This window comes from Diceros bicornis, chromosome 5, assembly GCF_020826845.1.
Source record: "Diceros bicornis minor isolate mBicDic1 chromosome 5, mDicBic1.mat.cur, whole genome shotgun sequence".
Classification (NCBI taxonomy): Eukaryota; Metazoa; Chordata; class Mammalia; order Perissodactyla; family Rhinocerotidae; genus Diceros; species Diceros bicornis.
The window spans coordinates 96401486-96422734 of NC_080744.1; the positions used below are offsets into that span (position 1 = coordinate 96401486).

The 21249-nt window shown below is 42.3% G+C and overlaps 1 protein-coding gene across 1 annotated transcript in view; it reads left to right on the forward strand.

The window, feature by feature from the left end:
* The window catches only part of LOC131406510 (endophilin-A3), a 536830-nt gene extending 519729 nt beyond the window's left edge, over nucleotides 1-17101 (forward strand). Inside the window, exons 33-37 of the mRNA XM_058542566.1 lie at nucleotides 419-602; nucleotides 3713-3917; nucleotides 9331-9422; nucleotides 14321-14535; nucleotides 15247-17101. Of these exons, the coding sequence (XP_058398549.1) occupies nucleotides 419-602; nucleotides 3713-3917; nucleotides 9331-9422; nucleotides 14321-14535; nucleotides 15247-15353 (803 nt within the window). The 3' untranslated portion in view covers nucleotides 15354-17101. The remainder of the gene's footprint in view (nucleotides 1-418; nucleotides 603-3712; nucleotides 3918-9330; nucleotides 9423-14320; nucleotides 14536-15246) is intronic.
* The last annotated feature ends 4148 nt before the right edge of the window (nucleotides 17102-21249 follow it).

Sequence of the window (21249 nt, forward strand, 5' to 3'; positions counted from 1 at the left end):
TTTCTCTGCCTGATCCACTTTTGAGAAATAGAACCCTTCAGAGCATCCCCTGGAGAGGCCCTCCTCTCTTGTGCTCTTGGCTCTGCTTGGAGAATGCTGAGGAGGCAGCCCACTACTTGAGTACCTCCTCCCTCTCTCTGGGATTTTTTTGGCAGATCCAGCTTGCCTACAATAGCCCCTCTCCCCGGCTGTGGTCCAAGGGCCTGATTCTGGCCGCCATTACAGTAAGTTAGTTGAGGGAAAATGAGATTTAAAGTGCGCCCTTGCGCTATGTGATCGTTTCTCTCTGTGCGCTACTTTGTGAACCAGACAGGCAGCTAACCGGAAAACTGCTCATGGTGGTCTTCGGCCATGTCCTCTCCAGCCCATCATCATTTCTCACTCAGGGCTGCCATGACATTTTATTTCCCTTCTGCAGAGCCTTTCTGGGAGCTTGGCAACTGGACACAGTGTTCTGCCACCTGTGGCCACTTGGGATCCCGTGTTCAGAGACCCCAGTGTGTGATGGCCAATGGGCAGGAAGTGAGTGAGGCCCTTTGTGATCACCTCCAGAAGCCGCTGGCCGGGTTTCAGCCCTGTAACATCCAGGACTGCCCCTCGAGGTACGTGTAGTCACTCTTCTGATCACATAAGTACATTTGCTTGTTTTAGAAGGCACAGTAATGTGGACTTAATAATTCCACCGCTGAGATTTATTTAGCGTGTACTTTGTACCAGGCATTCTGCTAAGTGTTGTGTGTGGATCCCTTCACAGTCGCCCATGAAGTAGATGTTAGTTTCCTATTTTACAGATGGAAAAACTCCACTAGGCCACACAGTTACAAGGGCCAGAGTTCAAATTGAGATCGTCTGATTTCAGAGCCTCTGCTCTTAATCTCTCCAGCTCTGCTTCCTGCATTCACGGTGCTCTTTGTTCCTCACAAGCATGGCGAAGCTGACTTCCTGAGTTTACCCAGGAGGCGATGCACTGGGCCAGAATCACAGGAGGCACTAGTTACAAACACAGTTCTCTAGACTCCAACCCTGGAGGTGAAACCATTAATAACCTTTCTATGTAATAGATGATACAAATCAATAATTTAAAAAGTCCAAAATCAGATTCATGATCTCCACTGAGCCTGACCCATCCTCAGTGTTCCAGATCTCAGTGACTGCATCCTAGACTCACATCATCTCTCACCTCCATCCATTCTTCTCAGTTTCTGCTGTTACCACCAGAGTCCAAGCCATCCTCGTTTCTCATGTGGACCACTCCAGGGGCCTCCTGGTTCTTGTCTCTCTCCCTACAGTGCTTTTTCCAAGCTGTAAGCAGAGCCATCATTTAAAACACAAAGTCATCATGATGGTCCTCTGTTTAAAACCCCTCAATGACTTCTCATTGTTCTTAGGACAAAGGCCCAAATTCTTAGCACTGGGGTTGTGTCTCTCTTGTTCATTTTTTACCGCAGTGTCTAAAACAGAGCCCAGCACATGATGGATGCTCAGTAAATATTTGCTGTCCATCTGAATGAACGAGTGAAGGAATAGCAGTCCCTCCATGCTGCTGTCCTGTCTCATCACTGGTCTCTCCCACCCTGGTTGTCTGATCTCCATCTACGCTGGTCCTCTTTAGTCCCTTAGATGTGCCATTCTCTCTCCTGACTCAGAGCCTTTTGCCCATACTGCTCCCTCCACCTAGAACACTGTTCCCTCTCTCTTCGTTTAGTTATTCTTACTTATTTAGTTTCAGGGAAACCTTCCCTGACCTTAGCCCTCCAAACAAGAACAGGCCCCTGTGCTATACATTTTCTTTTTGTATTTCCTTATCATCCTTTTTAATAGCTCTTCCCACAACCTGTCTATCTTGCTCTCCCACTAGACTCTCAGTTCTATGAGAGTAAATCCATGGCTGTTTTGCTGAACACTTTATTCCCAGCACTTAACACAATGTCTGCCGCATTACGCACCCTCTAGAAATATCTGTGTAATGAAGGAATTAATGATTGAATAGCATAGACCCTAGCAGATAACTGACCAGATGCACCAAAATCCACAGCAAAAAAATTTAACAAATAATAATAGCATTTATCAAGCATAAACCTATGAGCCAGATACTATTCTCAACCCCATTTTACTGAGGAGAAAATGGAGACATGCTTCATGTTCTACAGCTCAGCCCTTGTGCAAATGTCCACACTTGGTCCAATTATCTGTGCCTTGGAAGAGGGTGGGAGTCAGGGTCACACTGTAAAACAAAAGAGATACCTTGGAGCATGTTCTTAGAAGGGCCATGGGTGTTGCAGGTGCGCTGATCGACGTGTGTGCAGTACCCATTGTGTTCTTCAAAGGAAGGTCTCCTGCTGAGTCATCTGTCCCTCGGGGGCAGCACACTCACGCTACAATAACTAGAGGAGCTCAATCCAAGAAAGCTGCTTTGTGTCGATTCTTGATTCTCACAAAATGGAAAGAATCCACATTGGGAACATTATCAGCAGTCTCATTTACCAAATATTTTCAAACTTTTGCACATCTCTAGAATAAACAGAGTCATACACTTTCATACCTAGAAGAGACAATACAGGTCGTCTAATCTAGATCCCTCTGCTTCGGGAGTCCTGCACGTTTCTGTGCCTTGGACCCCTCTGGTAGTCTGGTGAAGCCTGTGGAGCCCTTCCCAGAACAGGGTTTTAAATCTGTAAAATAAAATACATTTGATTAGAAAGGAAGCCAATTATATTAAAATACAGTTACTGAATATTTTAAAATGTGTGATATAGTAATAGATTTGCTTCTCTATTAACACACTAAATAAAAAGATCTAGTAATATATTAATTTTGAAATGGTGATTTATATAAATTATATTTTGAGATGCCTGCCACAATTGTAATGTCGTGTGAAAATATCCATGATTTCTATTGGTAACAAAATCACAGGTAGTGCTAATACTACGACCTATATTTTGTGGCCTACAATTGTATAATTGAAGGAAGTACTAAATTTCAGTTAGAGCTTAGTGACAATGAAGATGCAATTCTTTTCCCATCCAAGTCCACGGTGCCCTTGGAGAGCCATGGACCTCAGGTTAAGAACCCTTGCTTTGCTGTATTCCAGCAGCAGCTCGAACATCTTCAGTGACAGAGCACTCAATATCTCAGAGGTGTCCACTTACCAGTTCAGTCTCCTATAAAGTGTGAACTTCAGGGTCAGATAAATCTAGAATCCATTTCCAGCTCTGCTGGCATGTCAGTTATGTGACCATAGCCAAGTTATTGAACCCCTTAGACATTGGTTTCTTCCCTACAAGAATGGGAATAACATGAGAATTCAGTAAAATAACATGTCAACATCTCGCAGAGCAAACAGCACATAGGTGCTTTAAAAATATTTGCTTCCCTTTGGTTTCAATGAGTTGAAATCTACCTTTTTGAAATTTCCACCTAATTTTGCCCTAGCTCTACTCTCTGGGGCCACACAAGTGCCAGCTCTTACATACTTGAAGACAGGTCTACACAACCTCTGTCTTGGTTGTCTCTACCTGGTGATTCTGCTGCTCCCCTGAGTAAGAGAAAATCTGAGAATAGGGCTGGGAGTTATCTATGCTGCCGCCCTTCATGGAGACATGTGACGGCCTAGAAACAGTCACAACGTTAGGATCAATTTTGTGTTTTGAAGACACGCCTGTAGGGTCTGACATGCCAGTCCTTACTAAGCGCCTGTAGTTTTTGTTCGTAGGTGGTTCACGAGCACATGGTCCAAGTGCTCTGTGTCTTGCGGTGAAGGATCTCGCAGTCGGCAAGTGACATGCAAGCGCACAAGAGCCGACGGAACTGTGCAGGTGATGTCTCCAAGAGCATGCGCCCCCAGAGACAGGCCTCTGGGGAGAAGACCATGCACCAGTCATCCGTGTGTTCAGTGGGTCATTGAAGCAGGGGGCCAGGTAAAGCCCACAGATCTAATGTTTTGACGGCACAATAATCATCACTTTGCTTCTAATACATTTTTTTTTTAATTTTGGGGAAAAAACCTGATTGGCCTCTAAAATGCAAGTCTGTGCCTGACCTTAAGGGTTACATTAGGAAATCATGGTGTCTCTGTCTTCCAGTACAGAGCTAAAACAAGGTTGGGGCCTCTGAATGCAGCAGCTCAGCAACAGAAGCTCCAAGATAGACTGGTTGGGGCGGGAGGAACAAGAGCAGGCTTCAAGAGAAGAGCAGAGGAACTTGAGTAATATGTGTGCGAAAGTCTCAGAACCCACATCCTAAAGGCCACCTTGAATAATATTATAATAAGTATTTGGGAAAAAAATTTAGAGAAATGTGTAGGAACCTGTGTTAGTCAGCTAGGGCTGCCATAACAAAACACCACACACTGGGAGCCGTAAACAGCAGAAGTTTATTTTCTCGGTTCTGAAGACTGGAAGTCCAAGAGCATGGTGCTGTCAGCCTTGGTTTTGGTGAGACCCCTCTCTCTGGCCGTAGACAGCTGCCTTCTCATTAAGTCCTCACATGGCCTCTTCTCTGTGCATACACTGAAACAGAGAGATTTCTGGTGTCTCTTCCACTTCTCGTACGGACACTATTCCTGTCAGATTAATGCCCCATCCTCATGGCCTCATTTAACCTTGAATACCTCCTCATAGACCCTGTCTCCAAATACAGTCACCTTGCTGGTTTAGGGCTTCAGCATATAAATTTTGAGGGGACACAATCTGGTCCATAACATTTCATCTCTGGCCACCCAAAATTCATGTCCTTCTCACATGCAAAATACATCCACCCCATCCCATTATCCCCAGAAGTCTTAACCCATTCCGGCATCAAGTCCAAGTCCAAAGTCTCACTAAATGTCACCTAGGTCAGGGAGGGTGAGCAATGAGTCATCCTGAGGAAGACTCCTCTCCAGCTGTGAACCTGTGCAACCAGACAGTGTGTACATCCAAAATACAACCGTGGGACAGCCATAGGATAGACATTGCCATTCCAAAAGGGAGAAAGAAGAAAGGGGCACTGGGTCCTAATCAAGTCCCAAACTCAGCACGGCCGATTCCATTAGATCTTAAGGCTCAAGAATAATCCTCTTTGGCTTGATGCTCCACCCTCCAGACCCACTGGGGTATCCGCATTGACCCGTGGCCCTAGGCAGTGGCCTCACCCACGTGGCTCTTTGGAGTGGCCCTGCCCCTGAAGCGGTGGGCAGGGGCAGCTCGGCCCACTGAAATTGAGGAGGGGCCCTACCCTCTGCGACTGAGGAGGAAACAGCCTTGTTCCCTGGGCCTGCAGTGGGAGTGGCAGCCCTGGGGATCTCAGAATCATCTTCAGGGTCCTCCTTCCCTTTCCTTGAAGGACAAATCATTATCATCCCATCCTGTAGAATCCCAGAAGTTCGAGAGCCTTCCTTTCTGTGTCCCATCTCTGTTCTGTTTGGTCCAAACTGGCAGTGTCTCTGCTGGTATAATCCTGTCTCTATTCCTGGCTTCTGCTGAGATGGCTGATCGACTCCGTGGGTGATCTCCTCATGGAGTGATTGCCCAGCCCCACCCTTCATGTTCTTTCCAAAACATACTTTCTCATTTTTCAAAATACAGATGGACTGAGAATTTTCCAAATCTTCAAGTTCTGGTTCCTTTTTGCTTTACAATTCCTTCAATTTCTCTCTGTCTTCTCGTATTTTACTATGAGCAGTCAGGAAAAGCCAGGTTGCACCTTGAACACTTTGCTTAGATATCCCCTCAGTGAAATATCCACTTTCATCACTTGCAAGTTCTACCGTCCACAAAACTCTAGAACACAATTCAGCCAAGTTTTTTGCCCCTTTATGAGGACGACCTGTCCTCCAGTTTCCAATTGCATGTTCCTTATTTTCATCCAAAACCTCACCAGAATCACCTTTAATGTTCATATTTCCACTACCATTTCCTTCAAGGCAGTCTAGGCTTTTTCTGGCATGCAGCTCAAAACTCTTCTGGCCTCCACCCATCACCCAGTTCCAAAGCCACTTCCACATTTTTAGGTATTTGTTACAGCAGCACCTACTTCTCAGTACCGAAATCTGTGTATCTTTATTAGTCAGGGTCCTCCAGAGAAACAGAACCAATAGAATGTATGTATATGTGTGCATGTGTGTGTGTGTATAATAAATGTCTTTATATATAGACAGAGTTATTATAAGGAATTAGCTCATGCAGTTATGGAGGTTGACAAGTCTAAGAGTTACAGGATGAGTCAGTAAACTAGAGATCCAGGAGAACTAATGATATAGTTCCAGCCCAAAAGGCCAGCAGGCTCAGGACCCAAGAAAAGCCAGTGTTTCAGTTCAAGTCCAAAGGCAGGAAAAAGCCAATGTCCTAGTTCAGTCAGGCATGGAGGAATCCTCTCTTACGTGGGGAAGGGTCAGCCTTTTTGTTCTATCCAGCCCTTCAACTGATTAGATGAGGCCCACTCACATTAGGGAGAGCAATCTGCTTTCCTCAACCTATTGATTTAAATGTTAATCTCATCCACAAACATCCTTACAGAAACGTGTAGAATAACGCTTGACAAAATATCTGGGAACATCATGGCCCAGTCAAGTTGACATATAAAATTAACCATCTTAGAACCCATAAAGAAATATATAACACATTGTTGAAACACATAAAGGAAAAGTTGGACAACTAAAGGTACTCTCAGTAATGTAAAGATGTCCATGCCCTTAAATGAACTGAAACATGTCATAGAATTCCAATTAAGATTACAGTAGAATTCTTTTTTGAAATTTAAGATAGTTCTGACATTCATATGAGAGAATAAATGAGGACAGGAAATTTTTAGAAAAACAAATCATTAGAGGTGTGGAGGGACTTTCATTATCTGATATCAAAGCATGCTGCAAAGCTGTTGTAAGTAAAATAGTGCAGCATTGGTTCAGGAATAGACATGAGTCATGGAGTATAATTAGAGCACAGAAACAGACCCATGCTAAATGGGTTTAAAGTTCAAAGGCATTTAATCATAGAGGGAAGAATGGTTTAAAAATAGGCAGTGTAAAACTACAAAAGGTTTTTAAAGGAAATTAAAGAAGATCTAAATAAATGGAAAGACATCCCATATTTATGAATCAGAAGACTTAATATTGCTAAGATGACAAGACTCCCTAAACTGATCTACAAATTCAACACAATCCCTGTCAAAATCCCAGCTGGCTTCTTTGCTGAAATTGACAAGCTGATCCTAAAATTCATATGGAAATATAAAGGACCAAGAACAGCCAAAATAATCCTGAAAAAGAACAAAGTTGGAGGGCTCAGACTTCCTGGTTTCAAAACTTACTACAAAGCTACAGTAATCAAGACAGCGTGGTACTGGCATAGGATAGACATGTGGATTGATGAGACAGCATTGAGAGTCCAGAGATAAATCCATATGTCTATGTGAACTGATTTTGTACAAGGGTGACTAGACCATTCAATGAGGAAAGAGTAATCTCCTCAACAAATGGTGCAGGACAACTGGACATCCACATACAAAAGAATGCAGTTGGACCTCTAGCCCACACCACATACAAAAATTTAACTCAAAATGGATGAAAGATCTAAATCAAAGAGCTAAAACTATAAAACTCTTGGAAGAAAACATAGACATAAATCTTCATGCCTTGGATTAGGAAATGGTTTCATAGATATGACACCAAAAACATAAGCTACAACAACAACAAAAATAGATAAATTGGACAACATCAAAATTAAAACCTTTTGTGCTACAATGGACATGATCAAGAAAGTGAAGAGACAACACATAGAATGGGAGAAAATAATTAAAAATCATTGTGAAAAGGAACTTGTATCTATAATATATAAAGAACAGTCACAACTCAATAATAAAAACACAAATAACCCAATTAAAATGTTGACAAAGGATCTGAGTAGACATTTCTCCAGTAAAGATATACAAATAGCCAATAAGCACATGAAAAGATACTCAACATCATTAGTCATTAGGGAAATGCAAATCAAAACCACAGTGAGATACCACTTCACATCCCTAGCATGCTATTCATCAAAAAGAGATGGTAACAAGTGTTGGTGAGGATATGGAGAAATTGGAACCTTCATACATTGCTAAGGGGAATGTAAAATGGTATAGCCACTTTGGAAAACAGTCTGGCAGTTCCTCAAAAAGTTAAAAATATAGTTACCATATGACCCAGCAATTCCGCTCCTAGGTATATACCCAAGAGAAATGAGAACATGTATCCACACAAAAACTTGTACATGAATTTTCATAGCAGCATTATTCATAATAACCAAAAAGTGGAAACAACTGATGAATAGATAAACAACATGTTTGCACAACGGAATATTATCTGGCCATTAAAAGGAATGAAGTACTGATATGTATTACAGTGTGGATGAACCTTGAAGACATTATGGTAAGTGAGGGAAGACAGACACAGAAGACCACATGCTGTAGGATGCCATGGATGTGAAGTGTCTGGAAGAGATAAATCTACAGAGACAAAAAGCAGATCAGTGGTTGTCTAGGCCTGTGGGGAGAGGCAGTGGGAGGAATTGAGAGTAACTGCTCAAGGGTATGGGGTTTCTTTATGGGATGATGATAATGTTCTAAAGTTGATTGTGGTGATGGTTGCACAACTCTCAAGATCACTGAATTGTATACATTAAACGGCAAATTGTATAGTGAGTGAATTATATCTCAATAAAGTTGTTAGCAAAAAAAAAATAGTCTCAGGGAAATTGGTTAACAAGTGTAAGAAAAATACGTACAATCAGAGCCCAGACTCAAAGCATACACCAAAGTAAATTCTGCCTTGATTAAATCACTTGCTGTAAAAGTAATTAAACTGAAGTAGAACTATCATGATAGTAAAGACCTTTTCAAGCATAAAACAAAGTATAAGGAAAAATTAATGAGTATAATGACTATATGAAAATTTAAGAACTGCACTTCAAAAAACATTTTTTTTTCTACAATTGAACTCACCGTAACTCACAAGCCTCCGTTTTTGCTCAGAGCAGGAAAACCCAAACTTGGTGGTCGCTTATGGTTTTAAGTGTAGTCATTTCTAGACCTAAGCCCAGTCAATTACAGATTGGCCCTGTCCTTTTCCCTTCTCCTTAAAGGTGTTCTAAGTTTCTGGGGGAAAAGAGGGGGAGGAGAAACTTAGGTATCTTCCTAGCCCTGAAGGAGAGCTGTCTGGTCCTCAGAACTGTGCTCACATCCACTCTAACTTCCCCTGGAGACAGCCGGTCCCCTGTAGCTGGTCTTTCACACTCCCCCTCAGTATGTGCTCTTGGTACCACAGCAGGCGTGAGCTCACAGGGTTGTTTACACCATGTTGTGCTTCTGTTCCAGTGTCCTGGACGTTGCCTGGGTCACCCTGTGAGGAAGCAGCAGCATCACGTCGTTTGTCAGCACCACAACCGCTCTGGCTGTGACGACAGCAGGTACTGGCCCCCCTAGGGCAGCACACAAGCTCTCCTATCTCGTCAGTGACCATGACTGCCTGGAAATGGAATTATTCTACCTGGCTACCACCTCTCATAACTGCCAATTCCTATGAAATTATGGTTTCTTATAGTGCCATCCTCAATAGTGTACCTTATACTGAAATACTAATTAATATGTACTATTTATAATTACAGATTATTTGGATGTTAAACACATAGAGAGAGGCACCCCAAAGAGAAAAAAGGGTAGTACTGAGAATAGACAGATATTTTTCCCTCTGTATACAAAGTTGATCAAGCGTAATAATATTTCATTTAGGTTTACAGATTAAATCTCCCTAAAGTTTTCAATGAACTACTTTATTCCTCTGTTTAGAAACTTTTGATGAGGATATTGACACAGTAGTTTAGCAGAGAATAAAATAAACTTTTATTTTGGTAAAGGGCTGAAACAAGGAAGGAGTCTGCTTTTCTCTTGTATCAGAGTCTGAGCTGGTCGATGGTTTGGGAGTAGAAGAGCCTTGTTCCATGGGCTCTCCCAGAGACCAGACTCCTCCCATCTGGCGGCTCCACCATCCCAGGGGGGCCTGCCCCAGCCAGCACATTGGGGAGAGGGCCCAGAGGGCACACCGGGGAGGGGCTCTGGAGTTCTGCCACTCTCTGATTGTGTGACTTTGGACCCCCTAACCTCCCAATCTACAAAATGGGGTATTATCCATGTGTCCGTGTGAAATTGTAGGTGGGAAGTTGATTGCTTAGCTTAGTGTGAAGCTAACTTGGGTCACAGAAGACGCTCCATATATGGCTCCTTCTCCCTCCTCCACATCCTGAGTCCTCTAGAGAAAACGAGATGACCTTGGCAGTTGGCTCAGTTGCTGTTTTGAGCCTTCAGTGAGGTTTGGCAGTGGACTATCAGCTGCATTTCCTATTCCCCACAACACAGTTCAAGCCAGAACCGTTCTCCTCAAATGGAGGATGTTTGGCACAGCTGCCCTCATTCTCAACAGACAACCTAGGTTCCTATTTTGCTGAGAAAATAGAGACCACACACAGATGGACACGCATCAACCCAGCTGTTTTACTCTGCATTCTCAAAGATACATTTACAACACAGACACATACGTGGAGTGAGCTTTCTTTTTAACATACCAGAAGTATTTTTCTGAAACTTACTTTTTCTACTTATCAATATATTATAGACTTTTTCCCGTCTTAGTACATAAGGTTTGCTTTATTCTTGTTAATTGTTACATTAATATTCCTCATCTTGCTGATGGACATTTGATTGTTTCACGTTTTTTGCTGTTAGCAACAAATGCTGCAGTAAACACTCTGGGACATATATCTCTATGCACAAAAGGTATTATTCTTATAGGATAGATTTTAGATATGGAATTGAATTGACAGGCATGTTCATTTTGGTACTACTAAATTACTGTCAAAATGTTGAAACCAACAACATGAGAGTTCCCCTTTTTGCATCAACATATATAGGTTTTCAGTCTTAAAAATTTTGGCAATCTGATGGATGAAAAATTATATCTTATTGTAATTTGTACTTTTCTGATTACTTTTTATATGCCTTTTGCCTCTTTGTATTTTTTCCTGAACCCATCCACTTTTTTCCATCTCTACTACCATTATCCTTGGCCAAGCCATCCAACTAGTCTCCTGCCATCCATCTGTGCTCCTTTCCAACCCAGTCTCCACACTATAACCGGAGTAATCTTTTCCAAAATGCAGATTGATCATACCACCACCACACCCTGTCTCCCTGCTAGATTAAAATCACTTTAGAGGCTTCACTTGGTCTTAGGAAGAATAGTGACCAAAATCCATAATGTGGCCTATAGAACATTGCACAGTCAGGTCCTACCTCCCTTCACAGCCTCATCCAACACCTCACTCTCTCTCACGCCTCATGTTCCAGCCACATCGTCCTTTTTTCAGTTCCTTGGATATGCCATGCATCCTACTAAAAGCAGCAAAAACAAGAGACAGAAATAAAATAGAGAAGATAGAAGACATGGAAGGATCTATCAAGAGGTTCAATATCTGATTAAATGCGGTTTTAGAAAAAGAGATATGGAAATGAAATGAAAGGGTGGAAATTTTCCAAAGAAATAATAGAAGAAAAATTCCTAGAGCTGAGAGGAAAAAAGAATCTAGTTGCCTTTCATTTTCCCCATTATTTCTGTTCCCGCCAGGGATGGCTGTTCCATCTTTATATCCAGTGCTTTTCTTCCATACTGTTAGTTTCCTCAAGTGTCTGGTGGTTTATGGAGGAAGGACTGAGTTTGTTTAGAGAGTTACTGTGGGTTTCTTTGGCAGTAGTTTGGTCCTGTTTTTGCCACAGACCAATTCTGCTGACCAGGTGTGCTGCCTATCGGCTCGCTAACAGTGGGTGAGGTCTTCAGTCTCCCTGTACAGTGCATAGAGAGGGAGCAATGACAGGCTGGAGACCCCTGTCCAGCCCCATTGCCATAGTAGGGCCTAATTCAATGTTAGAGGCTGTTTTATAGGGAAGCACATTGTTAATGGCCATGGTTAGAGGAGCAGAGGTGAGCAGGCTGTCTGCTAGCCTCTTCTGTAGGCCCTGGGAAGGGTTTGGGGGGCGTGTCCTCCATTGAAAGGAGTTACAGAGGGAGTGACAATTATCAGGGTGTAGAGCTAGCCTACACTTATAGCAAGAAGACAACATGGGGACCTGAGGAAATGCTTGAGGACACAGAGAATTTGTTCCTCAAGGCAGTTATTCCTAACCTTAGCTAAGAGTCAGAATTACCTGGGAAATTTCTTTAAAAGAAAGATTCTTTGGCCTCAACTCAGACTTAATGAATCAGAATCTTCAGGAGTGGAGGCTGGCAATCTGCATCTTTTTAAAGCTGCCCACGTACTTCTGATAACCAGCCAGCTTGGAGTCTGCTGCCCTGCAGCATCAGTAGTTCCATCTGGCTGACGGTGAAATGGGTTATTTGAGGTGGCACTGGAGCCAGACTGAACAGGAATGAGAAATTGAGCAAGACTAGTAGAAACAAGGTTACTTTAGGATTTCTGCTGCCAAATCTACTTTCATGTAGAAAAACGCATGAGCCCCAGTGGTGTGCATACTGCTGGTGCACAGACTGTGTCCCTCTGGCTCCGGCGTCCTCATCCCCAGTCCCATCCCTGGCCAAGAGGAAGTGATGCCCTCTACTGGACTGACCTTGTGTTTGTTTTGCCAGGTCCTCAATGATCAGCCTTTGAGCTGTCTTGGGCTTCAGTTTCTATGTTGGTCTCTAGCTCCTTAGTCTCATCTTTTATATTTAGGAAACTCAGTGGTTCCTTCTGACTTCCCACTGGCTCTGCCTTCTATCGAAACAGAAGGGACTGTATTAGTTAAGGTCCTTTGGGCCAGAAACAACAGAAGTCAACTTAGAATGATTTATGCCAAGAGGGCAGGAGATTTATTAATAAGACAGGACCACTCAACATCTGTGCATAACAATTTGGTATCCTTTTAAATATATTCTTTGAGTATTCTTTGAATACTCAAACTTTTTCGGTGGAAAAGCTGATCTCTGCATATGGGGATGGCTCAGGATTACTCAGTCTCTGCCCTGTTGTCCAGAGCCATTTAACTTTTAGCCCCTAAAATGCATACCCATTGGGAAAAACAGCAGCCCTGAAGTTAACAGGACACCATCCCCCGACTCCTTATAAATCTTATAAACAGTTTGGTGTGACAGTAAGTAAACCCTTTGATGGAGTCTCCCCCTACTGGCTAATCAAAGTATTGCTTCCAACTGTGTGTAATACTCTCCCTTAAAGAAGTTCAGGTTATCACAATTTTCCTCATCTTATTACATTTCTGGTGGTGTCTCAACACTCCTTACAGATTATGTCCCTTATAAGGAGCCTTTTATAGGAATACAAAATTGTTTCAAGAATCCAAAGTGAGAATGCTGTCAGACCTCAGGGAGGACTGTAACCAAGAAATCAGAAGTCATTGGGATTTTTTCCTCCCCTCAGCTCTGTGTGTTTCTGCTACATTCTTTTTTCTTCCTAAGTATTATTTTTTCTACTTCTCTGGCCTGTATAGCAGAATATGGCCACTACTACTCCAGCCTTCAGGTTTATGTGTCTTGTTCCAGCAAGCTCCAAATTCCTGGGAGGAAGACAATTATTGAACCAGCTCAGTTAGGGCCCTCTTCCAGTCATCTTTGGGGGTTGGGGAGACATTCTTGTGTAGTACAAATATAGCTTCCAGGAGCCTTGCCCCAGGGAACAATGGCAGATACTCCAAAGTGGGTCCAATAAGGTGGCTCTACCCTTCAGGGTAAATATCTTTTCAAAAATCAGAGGGCATTAACTTTCTGATCTGTTTTATAGGGTAAGGAAACCAGAGATAGATCCCTCACCTGAAATGGTCTTTGTTAGCTCTGACTACAACTCACGGTGTGGCCTAAATGAAGACGTAAGAGCCCTTCTCTCAGCAGACGGGACTGCTCATGTACTGATTCACGCTCATGCCACAATATGTTTCAACTGTGTATATTAACAAAACTTAAAGTTTGTTCACAAATTCAAAGTGGTTTATTGTGAGTCCTTCTCTCCTTTGCCTAAACTGATCTGCTGCAGCTTCTCAGGACAGCATCTCTCTGGAGGGGTGTGCCTTGACTTGGTGCTGGGAGTTGGGGGAACTCGTGGTTCGCTTGCCTCTACTATGGTTGTGATTGCACCACCACTTTGCTTAGTCAACCGTGAACAATGTCAATCAGTTTCCTGATGAATAGGGTCCTGATTGTCAAACCTTTAATATATGGAAAAGATGGTCAGTAAAAGCCTTGATCCCCTGCAAGAAGTGACACCCCACTTCTTTTCTGTTTTTTGGTTTTTTGTCTTTTTCATTTCAGGCCCACCTTCAGGAGGAACTGCTCGTCAGGGGCGTGTGACGTGTGCTGGCGCGCAGGCCCTTGGAGGCCCTGTACGGCAGCCTGTGGCAGGGGCTTCCAGTCTCGGAAAGTCGACTGCGTCCACACAAGGAGCTGCAGACCAGTGGCTGAGAGACACTGTGTGCAGAAAAAGAAACCCACTTCCTGGCGGCACTGTCTTGGGCCTTCCTGTGATAGTACGTACCCCTCACAGGTATCGCGACCGCCCCTGAAGCCTTGTCCAAACCAGACCCTCCTGGCGCCCACCTTGCTGGTGTTGCGTCTGAGGGGACATTCAGCATGGATGTGGTATCTCAGGACATTAGGAGATTAGCTGCTTGGATGTGGGTGCAACTCAGTGTTCTTTAGAGAAAAAACAGCTGAAGTAGTGGGATGTCAAGTGGCCTCAGTCACTGCCTTCTAACAAGCACTGGCTGCCTCCCCACAGACTCCCCTCCTGCCTGGGAGTCTCATCCGCGAAGACAGAGATGCTGTGGGTGGGGCTGCGCAGGTATGCCAATGTCCTGAAGTTACATGTAAAATTTCATCATAAACGTATTTTTCTAGGGAGCAGGGCCACAGCTTTCTTAAGTTTCCCAAGCGGTCCGTGACCCTCCAAAAGCTAAGCACTGCTTCTCTGAGCACCGAGAGGAGCAGCATGGGCAGAGGGCCGTGAGGTCCTGGGAGCAGTGTGAGGCCATCGGGCCAGCTGAGAAGTGAGTCCGGTGCCCTGTGACTGGGGTGCAAGGCCGTGGCCCTCATCCAAGCCTGGTTTCTTCCCTTCACTCTGTGATCTCAATTTACGCTTTTCATAAAATCAAATGATTTTTTTAACTTAAGTCTCTAATGACTTATGTGTTAAGTGGAGAGAGAGAGAGAGATATATATGAATATTTTTTTTTTTGCAGGAGACTGTGCAGACACAACTCACTACTGTATGTTTGTAAAGCATCTTAATTTGTGTTCACTAGACCTCTACAAACAAAGGTGCTGCCAGTCATGTCAAGAAGGATAAACCTTTGGAGGGGGTCCTAATGCTGCTGTGAAGATAAAATAAAAATGTAAAAGCTCTTTTCCCCATGTTCAAAAACATGTATTTCTTCAAAAACTCTAGATTCTGCAATCAGAGGTCGATGCAAAATCACCACTGTCGGATTTTGTAGTGTCATTTTCCCACGGCCAGTTGTCATTTCCAGCTCTTTTACCTGATGCATTGGAGGACTGACAGAAATCCCGTCCAGATGTGCCACTGCACAGGGGACTGCATCGCGTGCTCCTCATCAGGAAATCACCAAGATCACCGCTGCATTCTCACAGGGGGCTGCCTCTTCCTGTGATTTGTAGACTAGTGTAGAGTAGGACATCCTGAAGACCTGGGCAACACAGTGACTGGTGACTTCCTTTTCTCTCGAGGTTTAGGGTTTCAATAGGTTTATAAGGCATTTACATTTCAGAAGCTCTGGCCAGTAGTTGTTAAGATGTTGGCACTAATGGCATTTTTATGGATCCTTAAGTTTAGTCTGTGAAAAAGAGACAATCCCTCTGGACAGGCTTGTAACACTGACTGATCCAGGATAATGGGGGTGGCACCTTGTCCTTGCTCTTAGAGAACCCGTGGGAGAAAACACAGAGTAAATGTCGCTGCCATTTTCACAACTACGGAAATTGACCTGTGACCAAATGAGGCGTCTTGGAAATCAAAGGAGAGGGAGAGTTAACCTTTTCTACTGATTTTGACGTCTGTTCGAAGCTTTCTTTTAAGAGCTGTGAAGGAAACTTTTCTAAGCGCTATTCTCTTGCACACAAACAGAAAATTAAAGCCTTCTTAGACCTAATTTATGCATAAAATAGTATTCCTAAGGATTTTTATTTTGGAAAAATTATAAGAAAGTAATCTAAATATGAAACATGGTAGGTGAAAAGAACTGTTTATAGTAAATAATTGTTTTAATTTGGACTGATTTTTCAGTAAATCCACAGTGAATTAGGGTTAGGCTGGAAGTTACAGTTAGGACTAGGGATGAGAGAATTTAGTGAATAAGTTTAGGATTAGCATTAGGTGAGAATGGAAGTTAAGTTAGGATTAGGGCTAGAGTTGGCTTTAGAGGTTAGGGTTAGGGTTGGGGCCAGGTTAGGTCAGAGTTGGGCTGGGTTTAGATTGGGGCCAATGCTGGTGTTAGTGTCAGAGTGGAGGTTAAGTTTGGAGTAAATGTTGCTGCTGAAGTCTTGTGGGGCTAGCATTAAATTGTAAGTTCTAAAGCCAATTTGGTTATGGGGCTGTTTCCCTTACCTTCTACCAGTTCCAGCTTTAGATGGCACACAACACCAGCAAGTGGCCATGCTTCTCTATTGTGCGCCCCAGCTGCTGGTACGCATGCTGTCTACAGTCTGTCGGCAGCTAAGCTCCCGAGGCAGTGGTGCTGGACCTCGTCGCTGGTCACTAGGAAGTGAGCAGCGCATTTGGCTTTGGATTTGTCTGTGGACAAGCTTGCTGAGTCTCTACCATCTTCTGAGCACCAGGTCTCTTGTTCTGGCTTCAGCCTCACTGACACTGGGATGAGCACTACTGTATGTAGAGGGTTTGGTGGTTGGGATGGATGTGGGGGCATGAAGAGCACACACCAGCCCGTGAGTTGTTAAGTCATCAATCACAATTGATTGTTGAAGGTTTTTAAATTAAAAGAAAGATCATTTGTAAAATACTCTTTGTATATATTTATTATATGACTTAAAGGTGCAATATTTTATTTTGTACAGTATGTAATAAAGACATGGGACATATATTTTTCTTATTAACAAAATTTCTTATTAAATTGCTTTACCTTTGTATTTATAGTTAAAAAGTGGCTATTTTTCATTTGCTGTTGTACTTTTGCCTTGTTATTATTCAAATGACATTCCTGTGTACTGTATTTTACTACTGTTTCTATAACACGAGTTAATGTTTCTCTTTCATGAACCTTAAGTAATTCAGAAATAAATTTACTTTGATTATTCAGTGGCATCCTTATAAATGTAGGTGGCTTATTTGTGTTATGTTTTTGGTAGCCTTGGCTGTCGTCACCTTGGCTGCCTCCTTAGAGTCTCCAAGGTCATTTACTGAAGACAAAAATCAATCATTTTACAGTAACTTGTGAGACTGTTAACCTCATGAGGCGGAGCCACACAGGAGATAAGCCATGGGATACCTCAACTGTCTCAAAAGTATACTTCCCTCCCTCCCTCCCTCCTTCTCTCCCTCCCTCCCTCCCTCCCTTCTTCCCTCCCTCCCTCCTTCCTTCCCTCCCTCCTTCCTTCCTGCCTCCCTCCCTCCTTCCTTCCTGCCTCCTCCCTCCCTCCCTTCTTTCCTTCCTTTCTCTTTTCTTTTTTTTTTTAACTAAGGCCTACATAGTTTACAAGGAGTGGAGAGCATTATCAGAAGAGAGAGGAAAAGTTAGCAACTTCATTTCCAACTCAGAGAAATTTTTCTAGGAAATCCCTCTATTTTCTTGGCAGTTTTAAATATTTTATAATTTTTAGTAACTATGCAAGGACACTGAAAAATCCAGATTTAACAATCTAAGCATTGATGTAAAGCTTGGATCCTCTCTCATGTACACTGTGATGACGTAAATACCCAAATTTTCTATCTCTTATATATCAACTAGGAAAAAAGTGAAAGAATCATTCTAAGGAAATATAGGAAAGATTATCCCCAAGCATTTCTATGTAATAAACAAAGGACAGGAGAAGGTTGCAACAAGCCTTAATTCTGAAGTGCAAAGAGAGAAAAGGTTTAACCAGGGCAGACTTGAGTCCACAGCCCTACTAATTTTACAGAGATTCTGGTATAGCTCCTTGAGTCAGGATTATTCCCTTTTTAAGCTTCGCCGAACGTCTCACAGCTCTTCACTGAACTGTGAGCTCTGCCAGGACGGAGATTATTTCTGGTCTTATTTCTAGTCCCTAGCATCTAAAATATTGTCAAGTGTATAGAATGACCTCAAAATTTCTAAGTAAATTGATAGATGGATGGATGGCTAGGGAGTTGAAAAGATAAACCTTGTGAACCAGGCAGAACAAGTCTATCTATTTTTTAAACTTTTTATACAAGGTAATTTAAGACTTACAGAAGTGTTAGAAAAGCAGTACAGAGAATTCCCATGTACCATTCACCTAAATTCCTTTAATGTTAACATCATCTTCCATTACTATAATGATCAAGGCATTGACATTGGTATAATACTATTAACTAAACTACAGACTTTATTGGGATTTCACCATTTTTCCACTGTTGTCCATTTTCCTGCCCCCGGTTCTAATCCAGGATCCCGTATTGTGTTTAGTGGCCACCCTTCTTTAGCCTCCTCAGATCTGTGGCAGTTCCTCAGCCTTTTCTTGTCTTTCATGACTATGACACTTTTGACCAATGACACTGGCTAGAGATTTTGTGGAATGTCCCTCAGTTTGGGGTTATCTGATGTCTCATGATTAGAGTGAGGTTATGCACTATTGCCCTTCTCAGTGCACAGTATCAGGGGGAACATGAGGTCAATATGTCCAGTTACGGGTGATGTTTACCTTGTTCCTTGGTAGAGGTGGTTTCTGCCAGGTTTCTTCTCTATCAAGTTACTATTTTTCTCTTTGTAATTAATAAATACATTAGAGGCAGTACTTTGAAACTGTGCAAATATTCTACTTCTCCTTGAAGTGTTGTCCCCTAATTTTAGCATCCACTATGGATTGTGCCTACAACAATTATGATGGTGATGTTCCAATGGTGACTTTCCATTTTCTTCATTCCTTTTACTTTAACTAATTGGAATCCTGTAAGAAAGAGTTGTCTCTTTTCCCCTACTTATTTATTTATTGACTTACTTATGTCAATATGGACTTCAGGATATATATTTTTGTTTGGGTTAAAATCCAACACTATCATAATTTTGTTGCTCAATTCACCCCAGCTTTGGCTATTGGGAGTTTTTTAGGTTGATTGTATATATACTAACCCATGAAAGCGCGCGCGCGCGCGCGCGCGCGCACACACACACACACACACACACACACACACACCTATTTATTTTCTGTACCTGTGAATTCATACTGAAACCTCAGATGCCCATTCAGCACCACAGGTCATTATTATAGTCTACACTTTTTTCTTATTTGTAACTTCTTTCTTGGACAGTGAGAAGCTTGGCTGTCATTATCTACAATATATTTTCTTGGTTTGACCTTAATATACACATAAAGTAATTTCAAAATTGCTGACACATTTTTCTCTCTGTGAGAAAAAAAAATTTACCAACTAGAGTACAATGTTTGTATAGAATTCTTTTTGTCTATAGCCTTATAATGTCCAGTCAAAACACTCTTTTCCAAGGTTACTGAGGTTGTCTCCTTTCTTCCCACTCCCTGCAGAGTGGTTACGTGATTTGTTTGTAGTACAGGTGTGTGTCACAGTCTGCATTCCTTTTTGGGATCGCCCCACATCTTGGGTGATGGTTTTTGTAATTTTACCTGCAGTAAAACTGACTCTGTGGTTTTCAGTTCTAATCGTTCTGACAAATTCAGAGAGTTGTTTATCTACCACCACAGTTTCTTACATAACAGTTCCCTCACCCCCAAAATTCTCCTGCCCACTTCTTTGTGGTACCCCTCTCCCTTCCCTCTGACAATCACTGACCTATTTTCTGTCCCTATAATTCTACCTTTTCCAGAATTTCATATAAGTGGGATCATACAATACGTGGCCTTTGAGGTCTAGCTTATTTCACTTACCAAAACACATTTAAGAAGATTCATGCAGGACGTTGGGCAAATCGATAGTTTGTTCCTTGAATGGGCTTTGTATGGATATGCTATAGATGTGTATCATTCTTCCAGTTAAAAGACATCTGGGTTGTTTCCAGTTTGGGTGATTATGAATAAAGTGGCTGTACCATTTTGTGTTCCCACTAACAATAGATGAACTAACAATTCAGGTGATCTGAATCCTTGCCAATACTTGGTATTGTCAGGTTTTTGTGCTTGTTAATTTTTTGGTAGCCATTCTAATAGGTGTGTAGTGGTACCTCACTGTAGTTTTAATTTGAATTTCCCTAGTGACTAATGATATTGAGTATCTTTTCATATGCTTATTTGCCATCTTTTATGTTGAATTTTGTCCCCCAAAATTTCTGACTCCCAGAATGTGACTTTATTTGGAAATTGGGTCTTGGCAGATGATCAAGTTCATTAGGGTGGATGATATTGGTGAGAGTCCCATGTCTGTGAAGACCAATATGGCTGGTATTCTTAGAAAAGGGGAAATTTGGACACAGATGCATGCACATAGAGAGAATGCCATGTGAAGATGAAGGCAGAGATCTACAAGCCAAGGGACACCAAAGATGGCTAGCAAAACTCCAGAAGCTAGGAGAGATGAATAGGACAGATTTTTCCCTCACAGCCCTCAGAAGGAACTAATTCTGCCAACACATTCATCTTGGACTTCTAGCCTCCAGAACTGGGACACGGTAAATTTCTGTTGTTTAAGCCATCCAGTTTGTGGTACTTTGTTACAGCAGCCTTAGCAAACTAATACACTATCTGTATATATTCTTTGGTGAAGTATTTGTTTAGATCTTTTCCTCATGTTTTTCCTATTGTTGCATTTTAAAAGTTCTTTATTCTGGATACATATCCTTTGAAGTCTATTTTACAGATGAAGAAACAGGGCTCAGAGAGGGAAAGTAATTTGTACAAGATCACATATGCTATTCCGTCCATGCAAGAAGATGAGTTCCCACTGCTCTTCCCGTCTCAGCATCTTGAAATGCCTGCTGGCAATGAGCATCTCCTAGCCACATTTCCTAGTTAGCCATTATGTTCCATAATGGCTACAAATAAAGAAGTATTAATGGAGCTATTGGAGCTGCTGATGAAATAGC